Here is a 20,109-nt window from a genome sequence, read left to right as displayed (position 1 = left end):
TCGGACCCAAACTTGTTAAATACATGAACAAAGCGTACATTATAAAAGACTTGAAGACTTTAACTTGAACTTGATGGTGAGCATTAACTGTCTTGTGCCATATAGGACGGCTGGTCATTGACAGTAACAGAGAAATCCAAACCGTTTTTTAATAAAACTGCCAGTCTTACTGCAGATTAAAGTGGGCTATAAACATCCTCTTCCTCATATCTGGACACTTCACTTATGCGCCGTTGCCCTAAATGGGGCACGTGCAAAGAAACGGAGAGGGCGGGCGAGGGGCATGGGGAGGGCAGAGACAGGCGGTGAAAAGGGGATGCGGGTGCGTGCTGGGCTGGTGGAGGGGGAAAGGATAACGAGTGGTGCAGGTGAGCCGAAGGCCCGTGCCGAGCAGGGGGGGAGGAGGAGGGTGGTGCAGGGGCGGGGGGCTCGTAGTAAGGGGACAGGTGAGACAGGCGCTGGGGAGACGTTGGACAGGCCAGGGTCACAGATGGGGGGGTGTAATAAGGGGCGGGAGGTGGAAGGCCCACAAAGTTGAAACTGCAGGCGTTAAGGCTGGACATGTGCCGGGGCCCCACCATGAGGACCTTCTTGGTGTAGTTGTTGAGTGTGGACACGCCGGCTGACATGCACACGGTGAAGGCAAGCCACGCCACGCTGAGGGGCGCACAGCACAGGGGCGGGAGGGACAGGCCGAGGCAAGAGTCAGAAAATATACATCAATAATGTAGAAAACCACAAAAGAGAGTTCAGCACCAAGATCAACTGCAATGTGCAATTAATCAAGATTCAATCACATTTACTGCTATAATGACATCATCGAGAACAAAAAGGTTACCAACACTAACTTCTCAATGTGTTTAATCTACGCCTACACAGGCTCCGCCCATCTCAAAGCGAGCACTCAGGTTCTATAGTAGTTCATGTTTTAGTTCAATTACAAGACATTGCATTTGTTTACAAAAGTGACCATATACTTTAACTTTACCAGTCCAAAGAATATATTTATCATTTATTTAAAAAAACAAATATCCTTTTTTGTTGACAAATAATTGTGATGATTTTTTTTTCTAGAACCGTGCCGCTCCACCTGGTGCAACATGAGACACAGTATTACAATCCAATTGTATATTTCTATATATTTAATTTATCAAGGCTAAATAGCGAGTGCAAGCTGGGAAATAACTTATAGCTATTTGTGGGCATGTTGCACCTAGTTTACCATTTGTTACAGTTGTTACAGTGCAAATGAAAGAATGCTGTGTGATTAAAAAATGTTCAAATGACTCTCCTGTCAATCCACTTTTTCACATGTTTTGGTAAATGACCCCATTGTGTATAAAAGAACTTACTAGAACGCCCAAGAGTAGCCGTAGCTGTGAGGTTTGAAGTCCTCTGGTCCCATCGAAGCTGTGGTCTGAAAGACCTGCATGAACATCATGTGGCCCACCATGCCCAGCAGACCTGAGATCAGCCAACACACAGAAACATTTCCGGGAAAGTTTCCAACACAGAGTTGAGGGATAGCACCTTAGAGTGAACTTAGGTCGCACCTCCGAGGACAGTGAAAACAGCAGCGAAGGCGTTGAGCAGCTGGCCCCAGCGCTGTGTTGAGGGGTAAAAGGCGCCTATGCACAGCTGCGCAGACAGCAGCACGCAGCTGACCAGCAGCAGGCCGATGTACATCAGCTCCAAGGTCAAGTACAGCCACATCATGGCTGAGGAACACATCACATGTTTGTACAGAGCAGTCAGAGGCGCCACAACTTATAACAATTACCTTTTTCAGAGTCAGGTGTCAAGGCATACAATCCTCTGCACTTCTCTTCTGGAATAAAAAAAAGGAAGCATTTATGAAAACTGAAAAAGAAAGAAAAGAAAAAAACTTGATTGTCTGCTCCGTCTTTCTTCACATTTGTAAGTGCTTTAAAGGTTGCTATGTTTAATCATGTGACCTTTAAGCTTATGAGAATTGTAGTTCTGCTGTTACTATTTTTAAAATTTCCTAGTTTCTCGCCGACTGCTACAGCAATGAAGTATTTTGTTTTCCAAACATGCCTTTAATTACAGTTGAGAAAATGCCCAGAATTCAAAGGTCAAAAACTAAAATAACAGATTATAAAGCTGGTTCAACCAGCCATTTATTCCAAACATCAGAATGCCTAAAATCATTCTAATTATATAATACAATCATTCTCAAATCATTGAAAATGAGACGTGAGAGCGTGTTTGTGAATCCTATTAACCTTTCTCTCCCTGCCTTTCTAATCCATAATTGAGTCATGCTGTCTAAAATCTAAATCTCTGTGGCCGTACACAGTGAGGAAAATCCTCTTTGCGGCGCACACAGAAACCCGTCCCATTCACACATATTAAAACACCTGGAGCTTAAGGCACTATGACCTACTTCTCCGTCCACTTCCTCAAACAGCAGATCCTCATGTCACCTTGGGAAAACTGGTCACATGACTCAAGGTGGTAAATGAAATCCCTTACCGTCACCGACACTGTGTGCAGTGTGCAAACATGATTACTTCTGGTAAGCATCATCCTGTTTACAATGTTAAAAGATATCCTAAAGTTGCACTTTATCTTTTTATCTATTACTGCTAGATGGAGCCTCTGACTTTTCTCAAAGCCATAGTATATATCAAGTATAAATCATGTGCTTTTAATATACAACAAGCTTTTAATATACTTTGAAATTTAGGTACATTCAGGTACCACTTTGGGCAACGTTTTCCCCCATTTGGCTATTCACTGTTTTGTCAGTGGTTGCCAGATAAATGCCAGATGCTCATCCTGTTGCAACAAGACTGAAGTAAAGGTCTAGAGTCTCACCCAGGGATAAAACATCATATGTACTCAGGAGTAACTTTGCATAGTACAAAACACACACCAATGCTTACTTTGCTTTACACACATATGTGTAAAATGTGTTATTTTCACATGTAAATTCTGATCTGCTATGTTTCAGAGTAAAACAAAATCAGCAAAACAATATGCAACTATGTACACAAGTGAATGAGACTTTGACCCAGTTTTGAAATAGATGGAGGTAACTGTGGCACAATATAATCTGAGGTAGTTAATACGGTAATGCTATCTGTAAGTAATCCTTTTGAATTTGTCCATATAGGACAAAAAAAGAATAATCTGAAATCCCTCCAAGAACATCTCATGTCGTAAGCAGCTCACCCCACTCATCCGAGTAGATGTTCTCCTCGCAGGTGATGAAGAGGCCGGTGTGGAACACAGGGAAAACAAAACGATCATCTCCCGTCTCCCAGGAGAACTGGATGCTGGAGGTGTTGGACACGCCGGGCACAGGGATGCAGTTGCTGTGCTTGGTGGGAGTGCAGAGGGGCTTGGGTACCTTCTGCTTGCCCACGCACCAGTAAGAGGAGAGCAAGGCCATCGTACCCAGGAACAACGAGACCAGGGTCTGCAGGAAGGACAGACGAGGGGATCGCATCTGCTGTAGGAACGCCATGCCTGAAAAGTCACACACACTTACTCATAATAGGCACGTTCAATCTTTCTGTGCTGATACACACACAACCTGAGAGTTTACAAAAATACCAACAACTGTAAATATGATTACCCAAATTTACAGATTTCAGATTTACAATTAAAGACCAAAAAGTTTATTTCAGAAGAGTCTGCCATTCCACCCTTTCTGCACACCTTAACTCTTGTGCCTAAAAAAAACCCAATAATGGTAACCCGTTTCCAAGGCAAAGTGTTTCTGCCTGACTGCCTCCACTGATTAGCGAGGTGTTTAAGAAAAAACGAATAAAGTGCAGAAGCCAGTGGTTTTACATGACTAATCAGCTTCAGAGACTGAGCGGAGTGACAGAAAATCATCACTCTGTGGGTAATTAGAGAGACACGGCAGTGCTGCTAAATCAGGAACAAAATAAGTCGCCATGGAAGCTCTCCAGGAGACGCGCGCTCAGTGCAGTCAGACTCCGCACTTGACGTCAAAAGGTGTGTTCAATCAAAGCAAGAAATAAGAAGCACTCACCTCATTCAGCGTGGCCCACTTTACGCTCTCCTCATGTCAGAGCGGAGGTGCTGCTGCTCCGCCACATCAGGACAGGACTGAGGCTGTCACAGTGACCTCTGCTACTGGCCGTCAGTCTTTATGATGCGGCGCACACACACACATTTACAGTCGCTTTAATCCAGCGATAAATCCAAAACAAGTCACTTCCATCTGTTTTCAATTTCATTTGACTTTACTCCACTCATCTTTGCCCCCCTCACTCCCACTGGTGTCTAATCTATCCACACAAATCATGCAGTGTTTCAGTTTGGGAATGTCAACTGCCCTTACTTTGTAGGCAAACAGAATGAGCGCAATTAATGGGTAAGTATTTCTTAATTTGTCTTTTATACCTGGGGGGAAAAAATGCTTTGACAGTACTATTTGGAAACATAAGAAGCATTTTATTTTCTTTTAAAGAATGATAGGAATTGATCTTTGTCAAGTGCCTCTCAATGGAAAAGACACACTGCAGCTACATAGGAGGACAACCAGAAAGTAACCAGCCAAAAGAAAGCAAGCTGAGTCAGAAATAGCTGTTTTGAAAGCTCTTAGACTATTACATTCAAGAGGCTTCTTCAGCTATGTTCGCCCGTTCACCCGGTCTGAAAGCTGAATTTATGCACCAACTCCTGACAGGAGTTCTGCCCGTTGATTTTTACTCTAAACTAGTGTCACCTCATTTACAATCTATTGTCCGGACCAGGGGTGAAACTCAGGGTTGCCTAGATGGCGACCATACCAAGGGGAACACAGGTGAAGAGCACAAAGCTCATACATTTTATACAACCTTGTCCAAATGATACTATGATCAAAAATTATGGGACCACTGAGCACAAAATGCATCGGTAACTTACCAATCACAACTTAATAGTGAATGTGGAACCAGTACACGGATGAATATGTGTGGGAACAGGCTCATGGTTTTAAGTTCCTTTTTATTCTCACCATTCGGTTGCTCCATTTTTAAAAGTATTACCGTATTTTCCGGACTATAAGTCGCACCTTTTTTTCATAGTATGGCTGGAGGTGCGACTGATACATCAAAATATATAATTTCCCATGTTTGTTATTTTCACACTGACAGCCGCTAGAGGGCGCTCTAGGCTTGTGTACCAGTATCTGCTACTCTTTTACCACTGACCCCCCCCCAAAAAAAAAACAGTAATCGAGCAGCAGAAAAAAAGTGCGGAGTGAGCGAGAAACTTGTGAGGGACTGGCGAAAAGCGGAGGTTACTTTAACTGCAATGAAGAAAACAATAAAAAGCTAATCGCGGGCTAAAAGCTAGATGGCCACAGTTAGAGGAACGAGTTTGCAAATGGGAGTTTGAACAACGTGCTGCCGGGAGAGGCTTGTCAACGGTGCAGTTACGTCTCCATGTCCAGATAGGTAGTTGCCAAGGCTGGTGCGACTTATACTCCGGAGCGGCTTCTGTATGTTTTTTTCTTCTTCACTAGCCTATGCATTTTTGGGCTGATGCGACTTATAGTCCGGAAAAATATTTGAGATTCAACAAACTCAACTACAAACTCACTGCAAAGGTTTACACAATCTACAGAAAACATGGAATAACGAGCCGAGATTGGATTTGGAGTAAAAGTAAAATAGTCACATTTTGGCTTGTGTTTCTAATTCTGTCTCTGTTCTCTGTCTGGAAGTGTAATAATAACCTTAGTGGCTCACCTTGTAGAGCACATACTGACTCGACCTGGGCTCCATTCCCGGGCATACATCTCCCTTTAACTCTTCTTCTCTCCCTGACTTCCTGTTGTCCTGGTTCTACAGAACAAAAGCTTAAAAATTACAAATATGACACATAATCTCTTACATGATGAAATAATGGGGCAAAACATAGTTGAAGCATTTTAGTGTATTCGTAATTCATATACATATTGACAGGTTTCTAATACAGCATGGTTCTGATAGTGTAACTGTCTTCTTTTTTTTTTTTTTTTACAAGAATAACAATAAAAAATAATAAAGACAACACCATGGACAACTCACTTTGAAGTTTTATGGCAATTCTTGTTTTTGTTTTTTTTTGTCTTTAGGGGATGGATTCTGTAACTTCTGATCAGCTCCTTGTGAATGAAACTTTTTCCTAAATACATTAGGGTTGCATCCTCTTCAAAAGATGTCAGAGTTTCCTCCTATTTGTAACATCTCTTCCACACAATAACGGGGCATTAGTCCATCTTTGTCCCATGAGCGCGGCATTTTATCTACACACCGTCCATTCTTCTGCGCACATGAACAATTGTACTTGAAAAATATCATCGACGTATTTTTCAGGAATACTATCTGTACCGTAGAAATCCCAATGGTGAAAAATAAGAACACTTTTCAGAAGGACCAAATAGGGAATCCACAACTCTCACTCACACGTGACTCAAGAAAGGCAACAGATGTCCATTCTCCAAGGCAATAATGTCTTTGTGGCAAAAAAAACCCTGACGTTCCATCGACAGCAAAGACTCCTCCCTCTCCAGGAATGATAATGTAAAAAAAAAAGAGAAAAAAAATCCAAATTGTCTTTAAATAAGCCTAATAGATACATCCATTTCATCTTGATACGTAGACACTGTTTAGAATACAAACTTATAATAAAAACTAAAATAAATGTCCAAATATAAGATAATACTCATCTTTAAGGATACTTCTGTGTATTTTCAGGAGTAACAGACTCCCGATGCATAAACAAATTAACCTGAAAGCAAAGTTTAAATGACAATACAGATGGGAATAATAAACAAGAGCTTAACACTTTTAAGGGCATTGTGAAAAATAAAGCCTAGAGAGCAAGTTGGTGTCCTTTACAAAAATGTTCTTTGTTGCACTTTGACCTTCTCATTTGTTCTGTGTCCTTTCCTCAACGCTGCAAGTCCCAGTTTTTCTGCATGGATGAGCATATCTTGTAAAAGTGGTTGTGTGGTTTACTGTCCTAGATGGGAATGATGCAGATTCGGGTTGAGAAATAGTACAGTCCTCTCTTCTCTTGCGGTGAGCCAGTCGTGTTTGGGGGCAGCTTAATAAAAACAGTTCACTGGTCGCACATCTGCAGGCCAAACCAACCTAAAAAAGACAATACCAGAGAGTCAGGAGCAGGACTGGGTGATAAAATGATATAAAACCAAATCCTGACCTGATTCTGTGACGATTTGCCAATCATATCATGATTCAGTGCTTTCCTATTTAATGCAGCTCTATGGTCTAGGGCTGAAACAACTAATTGATTAATCGACAACTAATCGATTACTAAAATAGTTGTCAACTATTCCAGTAATCGATTAATCGTTTTTTAGTAAACACAGACTAAAATTGAGCAAAAAAGACATGAAAATGATGTAATGTGGATGAAAACCTACTTAGTTTTTTAAAGTTAGGGTCTGCAGTGTTTTGTACATTGTAAATTTCATAAATATCTGTATTTGTCTCGTCAAATCAAAGCAGAATTAGCACAAAGAGCCTCCTACAAACGTTTACTTTAAGTTTACTCCATCCACGTGTCCTCAAGCGGCGCCACTTTAGCTTTATGTGATAAAAAAATTGAAAAAAAAACACAATTTCCATGCACCTTTCACAGCCAAGCGATTAATCGATTAATCGTAAAAATAATCGGTCGATTAATCGATTACCAAAATAATCGTTAGTTGCAGCCCTACTATGGTCAAACGCAGACACATGTCTCACACCCTCATCCTATTGGGCAGATTCTGTTGAGCCCTGAGTGAGTGACAGCTGGATTCAACCAATCGCTGTTCAGTGGAAACTCTCAGAAAATATTTAGTTGAATTTTAAAGCAGCATAAAACGATAGTCAAAAAGACGATAATCAACTGTGGTGAAATTGCGATTTAGGTTCTAAGAAAGACATTATTCTTTTTGCCATGTGTCTCAAGTGTTTAAATAACACCTAATAACATGTAGTGACAATATAATCTTTAACACAAGTTAAAGCCACACTGCATAGAATTTTACCCAATAAATAAAATAGAAATACAAGCATTTCTTTTATGACACATATTCATATATATGAATGACACATCACTGAAAAATGCCTTTACCGGGAGTGGGTACGTCTCCAGCTCGTCTCCATGGAGATGTGACTAAAATCAGTAGAATTTGAGATTTAAATTGGTTTTGTTCTCATCCAAATCCATGATTCTTTGATCACCCGCTGCAGAATTAGCATTTTCTGTGTTGAGCTGATTATTATGAGCATGTTTTGTACTGATGGCAACAGCAAATGTCCAAAATATTACACAGTGTGCCTTTAAGCCTGAAAACTTATTTTACCAGGTTGGACAATGAACCATGTGGCATTTTCATCATTTGAGTGGAATTAAATTCTAAAGAATTTAAATAATATTTGATTGTGTGCGGCCAAAGAGCAGAGGAATGGCTGAGAGGATCTACATGCAAATGGATTGAATGTGGGCAGAAAGTAGTGGCACAAACTCAGTCATGTACAGCTGCTGAGGTGAGCTGAGGAGCAGCACAATCGCGGCGCGAAATTAAATTGGAATGTCTAAAGAGACACTGCATAAACAGCCCCAGGCCCAGAAATTAGAGTCCATTTAACCAAGGACCACTAATGAGAATGCAGCCTCCCACCAAACAATGAAACAGCAGAACGTTTATCAGAGCTGATCCAACCAATTCAGTCATGAAACGCACACACTCATCTGCAGATATACCAAGTGTATGGAGATGAGAAGTGTGTGGTGATTATATTAAGGACTTGATTTGACATGACAGCTCTAGGTGAAGGGGGTGAAGTGCGGGGACAGTCATTCAGCAAAGTGTCGAAGCCGGGACTCGAACTTATAATGTTAAGGACAGAACAGTGGTCGATTCAGCAACCTTAACCACTCAACCAACCTTAATCAGCTGCACAAGTAGATTTTTTAAAATGAATCCGCTTCAAAGCAAATCTTTATTATACTAAAATATGTGCATGTAATTTGCTCTACACTAAATAATATAATCAAGTGCCAATTTATGTTTTCCCCAGTGGGTGCCCAGTCAAATGGCTGAGCCAATCCCCCAAACAAGAAAAATTGACGAGTGTCAGGATCGATCTTTGTATTGACCTTTATTTAAACAGGATAGTCCCACTGAGATTAAGAATCAGTTTTTTAGGGGAGTTTTGGCCCCAGAGGGGAATCTATTGTACATGTTTTAGTGCTAGGGGAAACCGGAGTACCCGGAGGAAACCTACGCAGACACGGGGAGAACATGCAAATCTTTCTAAACTGTAGCTTAGAAAAATTGGGTGCTCTTCTCATAGAGCTAAACGAGCGGAGCAACACACTGCTGCTACACCTGTATGAATGTAATGGACTGACCCGCGCTTGCATGTTGAGAACATGACGGCTCTTGTGATTTACAGGTTATATCTATTGAATCATTTTATATTTAGGGTAAATTTGCTTGGCCCAAAGATTTAGGTGGGTGCAGCACAATCAGGATCAGCACTATGAATACAATGTAGTTCTAGTTTTAACTTACAGTTCCCGTACTCGAATTGGTCATTTTCCTCTCTGCTTCTCTCAGCCTCTTTCTGACTGCTCCAAAAATACAGACTTGAATGGCCGGATGCTCGGGTTAAACTGTGGGAAGCATAAATCAACAATAATCAGTTAGTTAAAGGTTTTGAGAGTTTTGAGTTAATCACTTAAATAAAGATTGACCAACCTCTCTTTCTTTACCTTGTGCTTCGGACACCGCAGTGAGAAATTATCTTCATTCAGAGAGCAGTCTGAATAGACACAAACAACATCATTAATTCATAATGTTTACATTTTGTTTTGTTTGATTTCTAGCCATTATTGTATTTCCTCACCTGCTTCAATAGCACATAGGTAGTGATAACGGAGTGTACAGCCTTTGGTGTAGCAACCCAGGGTTGAGCCAACCATGTCGCAGTACGAGCAGCACTAAACAAGGACAAACACAAAGTTACTCAAAGGTCTCACAATAAGATGAACGAGACACGACCAAAGTAAACTCACCGTTTCTCGAGCTCCATCTAGCGCCTCCTGCAGGCCGTACAGTCTTCCATTGACAAGATACACCCCACTGGTCCACACTATACATCCTTCATGCACCCACAGCTCTTCTGGGTCCATGGGCATCTGAGGCAGCTGAGCAAGCTGCGCCAGGGGACCCAGGGAGTCCAGTGCCGGAGGAGGCGGCTGGAAAGGCAGGGAGGCCTTGCTGTTAGACGGCACCATCCGTGGGTTCTTCTCACTGGACTTGTGTCTTCGTTTAAAGCGAGGATGTGACGTGAGTTTTCTGTGCTGAGGCCGCAGCTGAGCTTCATCTGTCTGCTTTTGTTGGTCACTTTCAATGTCCGGTTCCCTCTTCAGTTCCGGTATAGGTATGATGTCCAGATTCATGTCCCAGCTCAGACGGGACGCTTTAGTGGAGCTGGAGGAGAGGAAGGGAGTAGGGCCACTGAATCTCTCAGTTATGTGCATCATCTCGTCCTGTGGCGCTTGAAATGCAGTTTGAACAGTGCGGCTGAGATACGAGTCCAGACTGATTGGGTAGTCACTGTAGTTAGAGGGTATGGCATAAGGAGCTTCTCTTGGCTGTAAGTCTGGGATACTGCTCTGGGCATTGAGCACTGGGTCTGTTTCGGAGTTTGGTCCTGTTTTACTTGCACCAGCGGGCGTTTGACACTGTTTGACCTGTGGCTGATTTTTAGGGAGCTTTGCCACATATTCAGCTGGATAGTAAGGCCCATAGAGATCTCCGAGATTCTTATAGTTTGCCCATTTCTGACAGAGGCAACAGAGCAGGCGGCCCGAGTGATTGGTTTCTGTAATCACAGGGCCTGAGACAACATACCCAGATGAAGGAAGTGCTTTGCCCGACTGAAGAGCCGTTTCCACCTCATCTGTCTCCCTTTTCTCTGATTCTCTGTCTCTCCGAGATAACTGAGAAGAAAGCGCTGAGGTCAGGAGAGAATCAATTCCACTACTGCCGGCCTTCCCTCCGACTGCACTCCGCTCCCCTTTCATCTTGTCCTCCTCTGCATTTACTATAGAGCACACGGCTCCAATCTCAGGGATCTTATTCTCAACATGTATGTGCGGGACAAACAGCCCCTTCCTGTTTGGGTCCGCACATGCTCTGTTAGTCAGGCCCCTTCCAGCACTTAAAGGGACGTCAGGGTCATCTTTGGGCAGCGATGGGGGAACAGCTACTCCTCTCCTCCTCCTCCGCTGTTTCCCTGTTGCTTCAAAAGGCTCATCTCCACACTTCACACCTCGCCGTCTCCTCCGCACTGGTTTAACCTCAATCTCTGGCTGTGTGTCCTCGCTCTCCATGTCAATCTTGGTCACTTGTGTTAGAATAGGAGGAGCCAGTGGAGGGGGGGTGGTGTCTTTGTCTTCCAGCAGTGGTGGTGCAGCGGACTCTGGGCTGCAGATGTTCTGGCCTGATTGCTGCGCCATGGGCAGGGATGTGGACACAGTAGACAGGGCCGGAGGAGCAGGCATAGTGGCCGGCTGAGCTTGACCCTGAGATGGACCTTGGCCTTGGTTTTGAGCTCGTTTCTGTTTATTCACGCTCCCCACGGGCCTGCCTTTCTTTTTGCCAGATGGGAAGTAGCCTTTTGGCACCAAACTATCTGGTGGTTTCAGATCCTGTGGCGACAGACTGGACCCTGAAGTGGACATCTGATGTTGTCTACTCAGCATGTGTCCTTGTGGAGGGGTGCTTCCGTAATAGTCACTGCCAGGATAATCGTCAAAGCCCATGCCAGACTCCTGAAGTTTCTGCCGAAGCAGGTTTGCGGCGGACTGCTCTCCCCGCCTGGTCTCGAGCTGTTGGTAAGTGTTGGTGAAGTGCTGGATGTCCGATAGAGCAGAAGAAGACGGAGGCGGTGAACCTTGGACAGGCCGAGGCAGTGGAGGCGGAGGTGGGAGAGGGCCAAGCAAAGCGAAATCCTCTTTGTCACCAGAAGATGAGGCTGGTATTCCAAAATCAAAGTCTTTCTGTTTAACTGTTTGGGGCGTCTGTCGAGAATTAGGTTTGTAGGTGGACCCAGCTTCATCAACTCTGCGAAAAGGACTCAAGTCATTTAATGAGTGACTTTCATCCATGTAGCCGTCCTCTCCTCTGGACACTCTGGGGAAACGGGCCACATCCTGGTCCTGTGCATCATTAAATGTCTGCATTTCATTTGGGTGAGAGAAGTTAGTGTAATGATTTGAGTCCTCGTCTGTATGGACAGCTGGCTTTTTAACATTTGGTGTAATTTTCTGCACTATTGCCTCTAATTTCAACCCTCGTCCCTTCCTGGGAGGCGTGGCTTTAGTGTTACTATTTGACGGAGACAGTGCTTGTGAATAGGTGTTCTCTCGAGACAGTGGAGAAGACAGCCTGGGACAGGACATTTCTGAACTGGATGAGTCATCCTCATTGTGATGGCTGGTTTCTGAATGCGTCCCAGGGGAGTGGTGTGAGTTTGAGGAGGTGGCCCTCTGCTGAGGCGGATCCTGGAGTTGTCGTTTGGCGGGAATTGGAGAAATAAAAGAGCGTACTCTCCGCCTTAACATGAGTGGATTTGTGTCTCCAGAACCGGTAGCTTTAGTTTGCCGTTGAGTTTGTGGTTGGGGGGAGTGCATATCCCCTGATAGCTTAGCTGTGCTGGTCATTGGATTTGGACAGGGGGGTTTGGTCTCCTCACTGGGTCCTCTTGAAGCACTGGCTTCTGCAGCAATAGAAATTGGAGTTATTTGTGGAGGAACAGGGTTTTGTGACGCCACAGGTGGGGGAGGGGGAGCGAGAGGAGGAGGCTGAGTTCTGTAGTAGGGCTCTCCTTCTCGCCCCGGGTGCGCCACCTCCCACATTTTCATGTCATAATAAGAGCTCTGCATCGAAGACCTGTCGCTCGCCATATCAGTATGTGACATCATCCTCGGTCTCTGCTCTGATTGGCTGACTTTTTGTCTTCCTGGTGACGAGCCAGGCTGCATCATTAGATCCTTAGGTGCCCTGTTCATAGCTTTCAGCCAATCATTCATGTCTTGATGCAGATGAAGTGGGGCCCGAGGGTGAGGGGGGTACATCTGCAGCTTATTAGCCGATTGAGCCTGGCCAGGTAAATTATGGTAAGGATGGTGAGAAGGAAAATGGAGATTGTTGCGTGGTATGCCCTCTCTCATGTCCCCATACGGATATCCATGAAAGGTGTTTGCACTCCCAGCTGATAAATCTATCCCACGCAAATAGGACTGATGTCTTGACGGTGAGGATAAAGGATTGGCCCCGACAGCATGTGGGGGCATAGGAGTTGCGTCCACATTTCCTCGTCTGTACAGGTCAATGTGGTGAAGAGTTGGGAAATTTCCTGCATCCGCACTGGCTTCTTTTGGTACGGCTTCCACTTTTGCTACTTGTTTCTGCCCATCCTTTTTACTCAGATCACTAGCTGCTGCTGGAGAGGAAAATGGCTGTTGAATTACTGAGGCTCCACTCTGACTTTTCTCCCGGTCTCTGTCACTGTCCCTGTCCCTCTCTGGTGTGCCGCGTCTGTTCGGCGACATATCACAGATGACAGACCGCCGCTCTGATGGGGCTAACACAGAGCCTGGCGGTTTCTGGGCCTCGCTTTGGCCACCGCTGCCTGCGAGGGGCTCCGGCTCCTGCAAAAGAAGCTCCTGTACAGCAGAGGAGTGAGGAGAGATCTGAGATAGGGCTTTTCTCTGCGGTAGAGAGTAGTCGGCTAAGTTTATATGTTTTGGTGGGGGCTGTTGGGCTTCTGCAGCTTGTGGTAAAGCTCTTTGAGACACACCCACTTCAATTTTTTCTGTTTTTTGTAAAAATTTTGTGCTCGGTGCTTCCAACTTCACTGGAGTTTCTGCAGCAAAATCAGCCTCATTAGAGACTCTCAGTTTTGAATGTGGCGCTTTTTCAGAACTCATTTGCACATTAGCTACTTCACTTGGCATTTCAGTCAAACTATATGGCTGTCTATTTTGAAATTGATGTTGAGGATTAGCAGGATATACTTGTTCCGGTCGGCCATAACGTCTGTCCAAATTATAACCTTGGAGTACCTCCTGTAAGAGACTAGGGAATTGTTGTGAGTTATCTCCCTGAAGTGCTGTTGGTCCTCGTCCTCTCTTCGCTGTCGACTCCGGAACAGATTCTTTTGGCTGCGTCGAGGCAAAACTAGTTTGTGATTGCTGGTACCCTGCGTATTTGGAATTCGATTCTATTACACCCCCTGGGCCCGTTCTTCCCCTGTTCTTCACTGACAAATCTGAGCCATATGTTGATTCGGAGTAGCCGTATTTTTGTGGTCCAGGCTGAGAGGGATTTTGCGGCTGTCCAAAATGCGACCTCTGATGGGAGGAGTAAAGACTCAGATCCACACCTTCTTCGCCATTATGACTGTGACTTAATTCTCTCGAGTGTGACTGTTTCTCTTCAGCGCTTTCTTGCAGCAGTTTGCTTTTTTCATTTAGACTCGCCTCAGACCTAGCCGACACAATAACCCCAACACTGCTGGCACTTTGCTGCTCCTCTGATGTGTGCTTTTCTTCCCTCTCATTATTCTGTAATCTAGATGCAGAGTGCAGCTTGTTTTCTTTGTCCTGGCCATTCGGTGTTTTGACGTCTACATTTAGGCCACTCAGTTTCTCCCTTTTCTCAACTGCACCGTCAGCGGTACGTTTGATCATCTCTTTTTTGATATTTGCGGTTTTCTTAATCGAAACCCCATTCTCATTATATGGTGACTCATGTTCTGAGATACAGTTAGTAGGAATTGGACCAGCAGCACTGCCGACTTTTGACTCTGAATCTGCTGCTTCTTTAGCCCGGGGGTCACCCTGCTGTGCCCGCTGTTGACTCTGAGATGTTGGAGGATTACAGCTTGGTTCCGAGCCACTGCTTGCACCACTCATCTGCCTCACCCTGCCATGCTCCTCCTCGGAAAACTGTTCTTCATCGGGCCCAATCTCTACCCCCACACCACCGTCTTTAACTGTGCCAGTGCTGGAGGTGGCACTTGCATTTCTGCTCCTTGGCTGCGATAGTGCCAGCTGCTCCTCTTTACCCCTTTTCTGAGAAAGCACTGTGTCAGTAAGAATCATGTGCTGAACAGTGTTTGGCAAATTGGCTACTTGGGAACTCAAGGCATTTAGGCTATTTATACTAGTATCTTGTATTTTGTTATGTGGTGACGAGTAGCTTTCATCTCGCCCAATACCTGCACCTAAACCAGCCTTATTGCGCATTGCTGTTGGGACGCTGCTGCCTCCGACTGCAGTCATGCTATGAGCTTTGTGACTGCCACTGCTACCACAACTACTGATGCTGCTGTTGGAGTTGGGTGTAGGGCTTAATTGGGGTATGGTCTGCAGTAATCTGGCATGACCATGGTTGCTACGCGGATTTGATATAGAAGGATGAGACAGGCCATGGCCTGGGGGGTTTCCATGTGCCTCCGAGACCCCCATCAAAGGAGAGGGAGATGAGCTACAACTGGGAGAGTGCACAGCAGAAGCAGCTGGTGAAGGGTTTGAGATGGGGCTAAAGTTTTGGTTAATTTGGGTTTGCTGCACATTAGGAGGCATTGGGGATTTGGCCAATTCTAATGACGTGGTTTGAGGTATATTAGGGTTGGGGGGCTGCTGATGTTTACCATATACAGTGCCTGAAGTGGAGCCTTGGTGCTGCATCTTCAGTGAGTTGTCATAACCTACCCCTAAGTTGTGCTGAGAGGAGCGCTGCTGTAGTGTAGCTTGCTTGTGAAGTGCATGTGTCTGTGGGGAATATCCAGCATAATTAGATGCGTGGTAACTCTGTTGAACATTCTCCATTGGCCCCACATTGTTAGTAGCAACTGGACCAGGGACTGAGTTTGAAGCTGCATTGACATTGGGAGAACTGTTGACTTTGGGATCAAATCCGGTGGTTGCAGCTCCATCAAGATACCTCTGTGGAGGGGGGCTGTACATTCCAGATGACCCTGTGGACCCCCCGCCCTGTGGGGAGTATTGTGGATACTGGGAGGTCATCCTGTGCCCAGACTGAGGGTAATTTCGATGCTGCTGATGGACAGATGGGAAGGCTTGCCCATGCTGGCGGTGCTGCATTTGAGAGCTTGGCACTGGCTGCATTGCAGGGTTCTGAGCCACGTTGTACTGGTGTGAAGGAGAGAAAGCACCAGCACCTCCACCTGTTCCAGCAGTGGAACCATAGTCTACAGGATAAGGAGACATGAGGCTTACAGACGGTGTGGAGCCAGATCCAGCCGGCCTGTACTGCTGAGGGATTTGTCCGTCCATATTGGGGTAGCCAAAGCTTGATCCAAAGCCCATCCCTACTCTTCTGCTCCTATCTTTACCCCCCATCGAAAAATAATAGTCCATGGGATCCTTTCGATATGGGTTATTACTGCTACCACTGTGCATGTTTGCATGCGCTGGAGGCAGCTCTACTGCTCCTCTGTTCCTGGGGCTGTAAGCTAGCATGTGGCTGGCTTGACCGGGGTGGGGATGGCCTCTGTGTAGGCTCTGCTGTTGCATCCCCGCATAATCATCTGTCATCCTTGGGGAAATCTGGGGTTCTGCTGGCTGAGAGGGATAGGGAGGTCCCGCTCCACCCCTTCCACTAAAACCAGGGGGGAGAGAGGATGAAGCAGCGCTGTTTGAAAAATTCTGCATTTTCCTTTCTCCACGTTTGGAATTAACACAGAAATAGCTTTAAAAAGTCTATAGCAAGGAATGCCTGGAATTAAAAAAAGAGGAATTTGAGAGGCAGTAAGAAAAGAAAACTAAAAGAATCTGCAGCAAAGAAAAATATGTTCTTTAAATAAAACAACTGACTATGACTGAAGAATTTTGAAAGATTAATTGATATTTTATCAGATTATTTGATGATGTTCTTGCTCAATATCAAAATCCGGAACAAAAATGTTGCATTTAGCTTGAACTAGATTTGGCACTGTGTGCAGCATTCAAATGTCTTTAGATGTACAGGGAGGCTCCACTGTAATGTTAGCTCAAGCTCGTAGAGCTCTGTTAGGACTGAACTGCGTTTTATTCCAGCACCATCTTGCACAAAAATGCCCAGTAACAGCACTGAGCAATTATAACAGCAACCCGTCAGTTCTTTCCATGTGCAGGTTTGCCATGACCAGACTCACACAAATGTGAGATACACAATGCAGAAACTTGAATCAACAGGTCACAGTACAGCCCTCTGAAAAACATTCCCACGGGCAAACACTCCATGGATTTGGACTTGAGTTTTGAGTGAAGCAATAGTAATAGAAAGTCTTTCTCTAGGTCATTACGTTTCAGAAATGGTTTCTATTTTCATTGTTCTTTCTTCTGCGTCATTCATCTAGACAGCAGCAGTTCCACTTTCTCCAAATGAGCAGCCAGATTCTTTCTCTGCGTCTTCAGCATTTAGTCGTTCAAGCTCTTTTGATATTGAATGTCATTTAATTCCACCTGGTTCCATAGCAACAATTTCCCAAAGGGGGGTAATCCATTTATTCCACTTCAAGTTCAGTCAAGCTCAGTTTTTCTTTTTCTCTTCAGCGTTTCCATGTAATAGTCCTCCTCCAGAAGGTGCTGGCTTTACATTTCTGCAAACACAAGATGATTTACACAGTATGTTAGCATAGATTACACACACATTGTTTTGATTCACTGTTCCTGTAAAAAAAAAAAGACACAATTTATAAGAAATCTAAACAGTGAAGTGGTGTAAAATAGCTATTACACATTTAAGCAAAATAAGGTAATTCAGTTCTTCATTCTGGCCTGCACTGTGTGTTCAGCGCTTTCTACAATACAGCAGTGATAACATGTGTACAAGCCGTGTCTCATAAATGAAAACAAGTGGGTTTGTTAAAATAGTGAAGCGGCCTAGAAACAACAACAATGGAAGCAGCATATTGAGGAAGGCAAAGTCACAAACAATTGCTCGCACGTAAACATGTGATGAAGGGGTGAGTTATTAGGCAACAGCAACTCCACTATTCGTTTAACCTTATGAGGATACAAGGCTTAACTTACAGGGTTAGATTAGAAGACTTATACCTACCAGGTGTCAGACAGTGTCACTCTAATCTAAATGAATTTCAAGGTATCTGTGCGTCCTTTATTTACATCCACAATGAGAGCATTAATAATGAATGTGCTTTTATCCTTAATTGTGCCACCTCCCCTTACATCGACAATATATTCAGCAAATCTGGGCTTTATTTGCGTCTACTAGAAACAAAATTCCATGCATTAGCACCATTTGTCTCATCTTTTCTTGATTACTAATTGATCATAGCCTCTTGATATGCACAAGACGACAGCCTCATCCACTTACAACAGCAGCATTAAGACACTCTGACTAAGAGTGTGCATAGTATACTGTCTGATACACGACAGAAAAGGATATGACCGGTAATCTGCTCGCATGCTGTTGTCTATATGCAGTCATTTCACACAATTCAATGTAGCACTTAGCCACATTAGCCTACACCAGTGAGTATGCTTTACTCTTAGCAGCTTAGCCTTAGCATACAAGAGTAAATGTTAACATGCAAGCGAGCCGCCTACGTTGGTGGCTGTCTTAAGAGTGGGTCTAGTAGACGAGAATGTGAGCTATTACACATTTATTACATTTGTGTTGCATATGGGCTCGCATAGGGCTCACCTACGACAGCTAGTACCAGCATGCTAGCTCACAAGCAAGAGCGTTTAGCTACTAAAGAGGTGATTGAGTACAGATGTTCGCCGTGACAAATGCACAGGAATAGGTAATGAGCTGCTAACAATAATATCATACACTGGCAGCCGATCTGACTGTAATGGCAGTGCATCGGAAACAAGTCTTTACGCAGTCCCTGGTTTTCTTACGAGGAGCTAGGATTGCTGGAGGTAAGACAGTAAGAGACAGACCAAGCTAACATACTCTAAATGCATACCTGAAATGTAGCAATACAAGGCCCCTCGAAGAGTGAAAGGCTGTTTTGTGACACAATCCCGCCGCTGTGGCAGGAAACCCCAGTCTCGAGTCGACTGCTCTCCGCTTTTCCCCCAGCCTTGAGTCCAGACAACCCCGAGGGGCCCGTCACGACACTCGGAGCCCGGGCCTTTCTGCCGATACCCCTTTTTCCTTTTGTCCTCTCCTCCAAAAATGATGCGAGCGGAGCACAATCGGGGCGCCTGCCTGTAGGTCCCGTAAGCAACGAGGTCCATACACCCCCGCCCCCTCCCCTCTTGTTCCTTCGCCTCTCTCTCCTCTTTCACTCACCGCTGAGGTGATTCCACCTATCTCCAACTCAAAATACAAACATGTCGATCTTTCCCACAGTCTCCTTCATCAATGATCACTTCTCTTCACCCAGGCGTCTGTGTGTTTTATTGAAACAGAAAGACCGTTTTGAAAATGCACACTATTCCTGTAGGCTACCCCTCCCTCCATCATATCCCTTCAGATCCCCTCCCTCCTAAAGCTTTGGAAATGTTTATTATGCCTTTTTTTAATATTATCTTTTTTATTACTATTATTATTATTATTTATATTTGCATTTTGATTCTTATTTTCTATTTACTTCAAACAGCTACAGGCATCATTTACAGAAAAAAGAGACAAAAATCCGTCTGTTGAACACTTTGAGCTCTTTGTTCTGTTTGCTCTAAGTTAAAGTAATTGAAGGTAGGCTGAGGGCCTTTGGTACAAAAGCAAAATGGAGATGAGAGAGGCTTATTAACCAATCCCCAAAGTGTGAGCCATAGACTGTTAAAAAGTGTGGGCTGTATGTCAGTAACGTTAAAAAGACACGCTAAGGCCAAGAGGCTGATGGGAGTGTGGTGGTATGTCCCCCCACCCCCAAAGACCAGTGTTTGACATGAGTGAACAGCACCATGACAACAAAGCACTGTCTAAATGCTTCAACCCTTACATTTGTTGTGTTGTCTCTGGCACAGCTTATCTGTGCTCACACAAGGCCACCATCATAATGATGTGGCCTATGCCCTCTGTCTGCACTGCTGCACGTTTAATGTACTGCAGAGATGCACAAAGAC

General features: G+C 44.5%; 2 protein-coding genes across 3 annotated transcripts; both read right to left on the bottom strand.

Annotated features, from left to right (window-relative positions):
* Positions 1–176: 176 nt before the first annotated feature.
* On the bottom strand, positions 177–4,109 carry gsg1 (germ cell associated 1; the record flags this gene model as incomplete). Its single annotated transcript, XM_079565255.1, has 6 exons — positions 4,028–4,109; positions 3,199–3,495; positions 1,781–1,828; positions 1,554–1,718; positions 1,353–1,464; positions 177–657 (listed from the first exon to the last, which is right to left on the bottom strand). Exons 2-6 carry the CDS (start codon positions 3,491–3,493, stop codon positions 177–179), a joined length of 1,101 nt encoding a protein of 366 aa, XP_079421381.1. The 5' UTR covers positions 3,494–3,495; positions 4,028–4,109.
* A 1,807-nt stretch (positions 4,110–5,916) lies between these two features.
* On the bottom strand, positions 5,917–19,425 carry tcf20 (transcription factor 20). 2 transcript variants are annotated; one of them, XM_079564094.1, is made up of 6 exons: positions 19,005–19,425; positions 10,063–17,666; positions 9,894–9,987; positions 9,760–9,809; positions 9,560–9,660; positions 5,917–7,121 (listed from the first exon to the last, which is right to left on the bottom strand). In XM_079564094.1, the coding sequence occupies exons 2-5, from the start codon at positions 16,735–16,737 to the stop codon at positions 9,601–9,603; spliced, it is 6,879 nt and encodes a 2,292-aa protein (XP_079420220.1). In that variant the 5' UTR covers positions 16,738–17,666; positions 19,005–19,425; the 3' UTR covers positions 5,917–7,121; positions 9,560–9,600. The 2 variants fall into 2 exon arrangements, with proteins under 2 accessions (XP_079420220.1, XP_079420219.1); XM_079564093.1 differs by having other exon boundaries at positions 5,918–7,121; positions 9,746–9,809; positions 19,005–19,424.
* Between the last annotated feature and the right edge of the window lie 684 nt (positions 19,426–20,109).

Source organism: Gobius niger (genome assembly GCF_951799975.1).
Source record: "Gobius niger genome assembly, chromosome: 10".
In the NCBI taxonomy this organism is placed as follows: Eukaryota; Metazoa; Chordata; class Actinopteri; order Gobiiformes; family Gobiidae; genus Gobius; species Gobius niger.
Note: the sequence above shows the minus strand (reverse complement) of the source record. Positions and strands in the feature narration are given on the sequence as shown.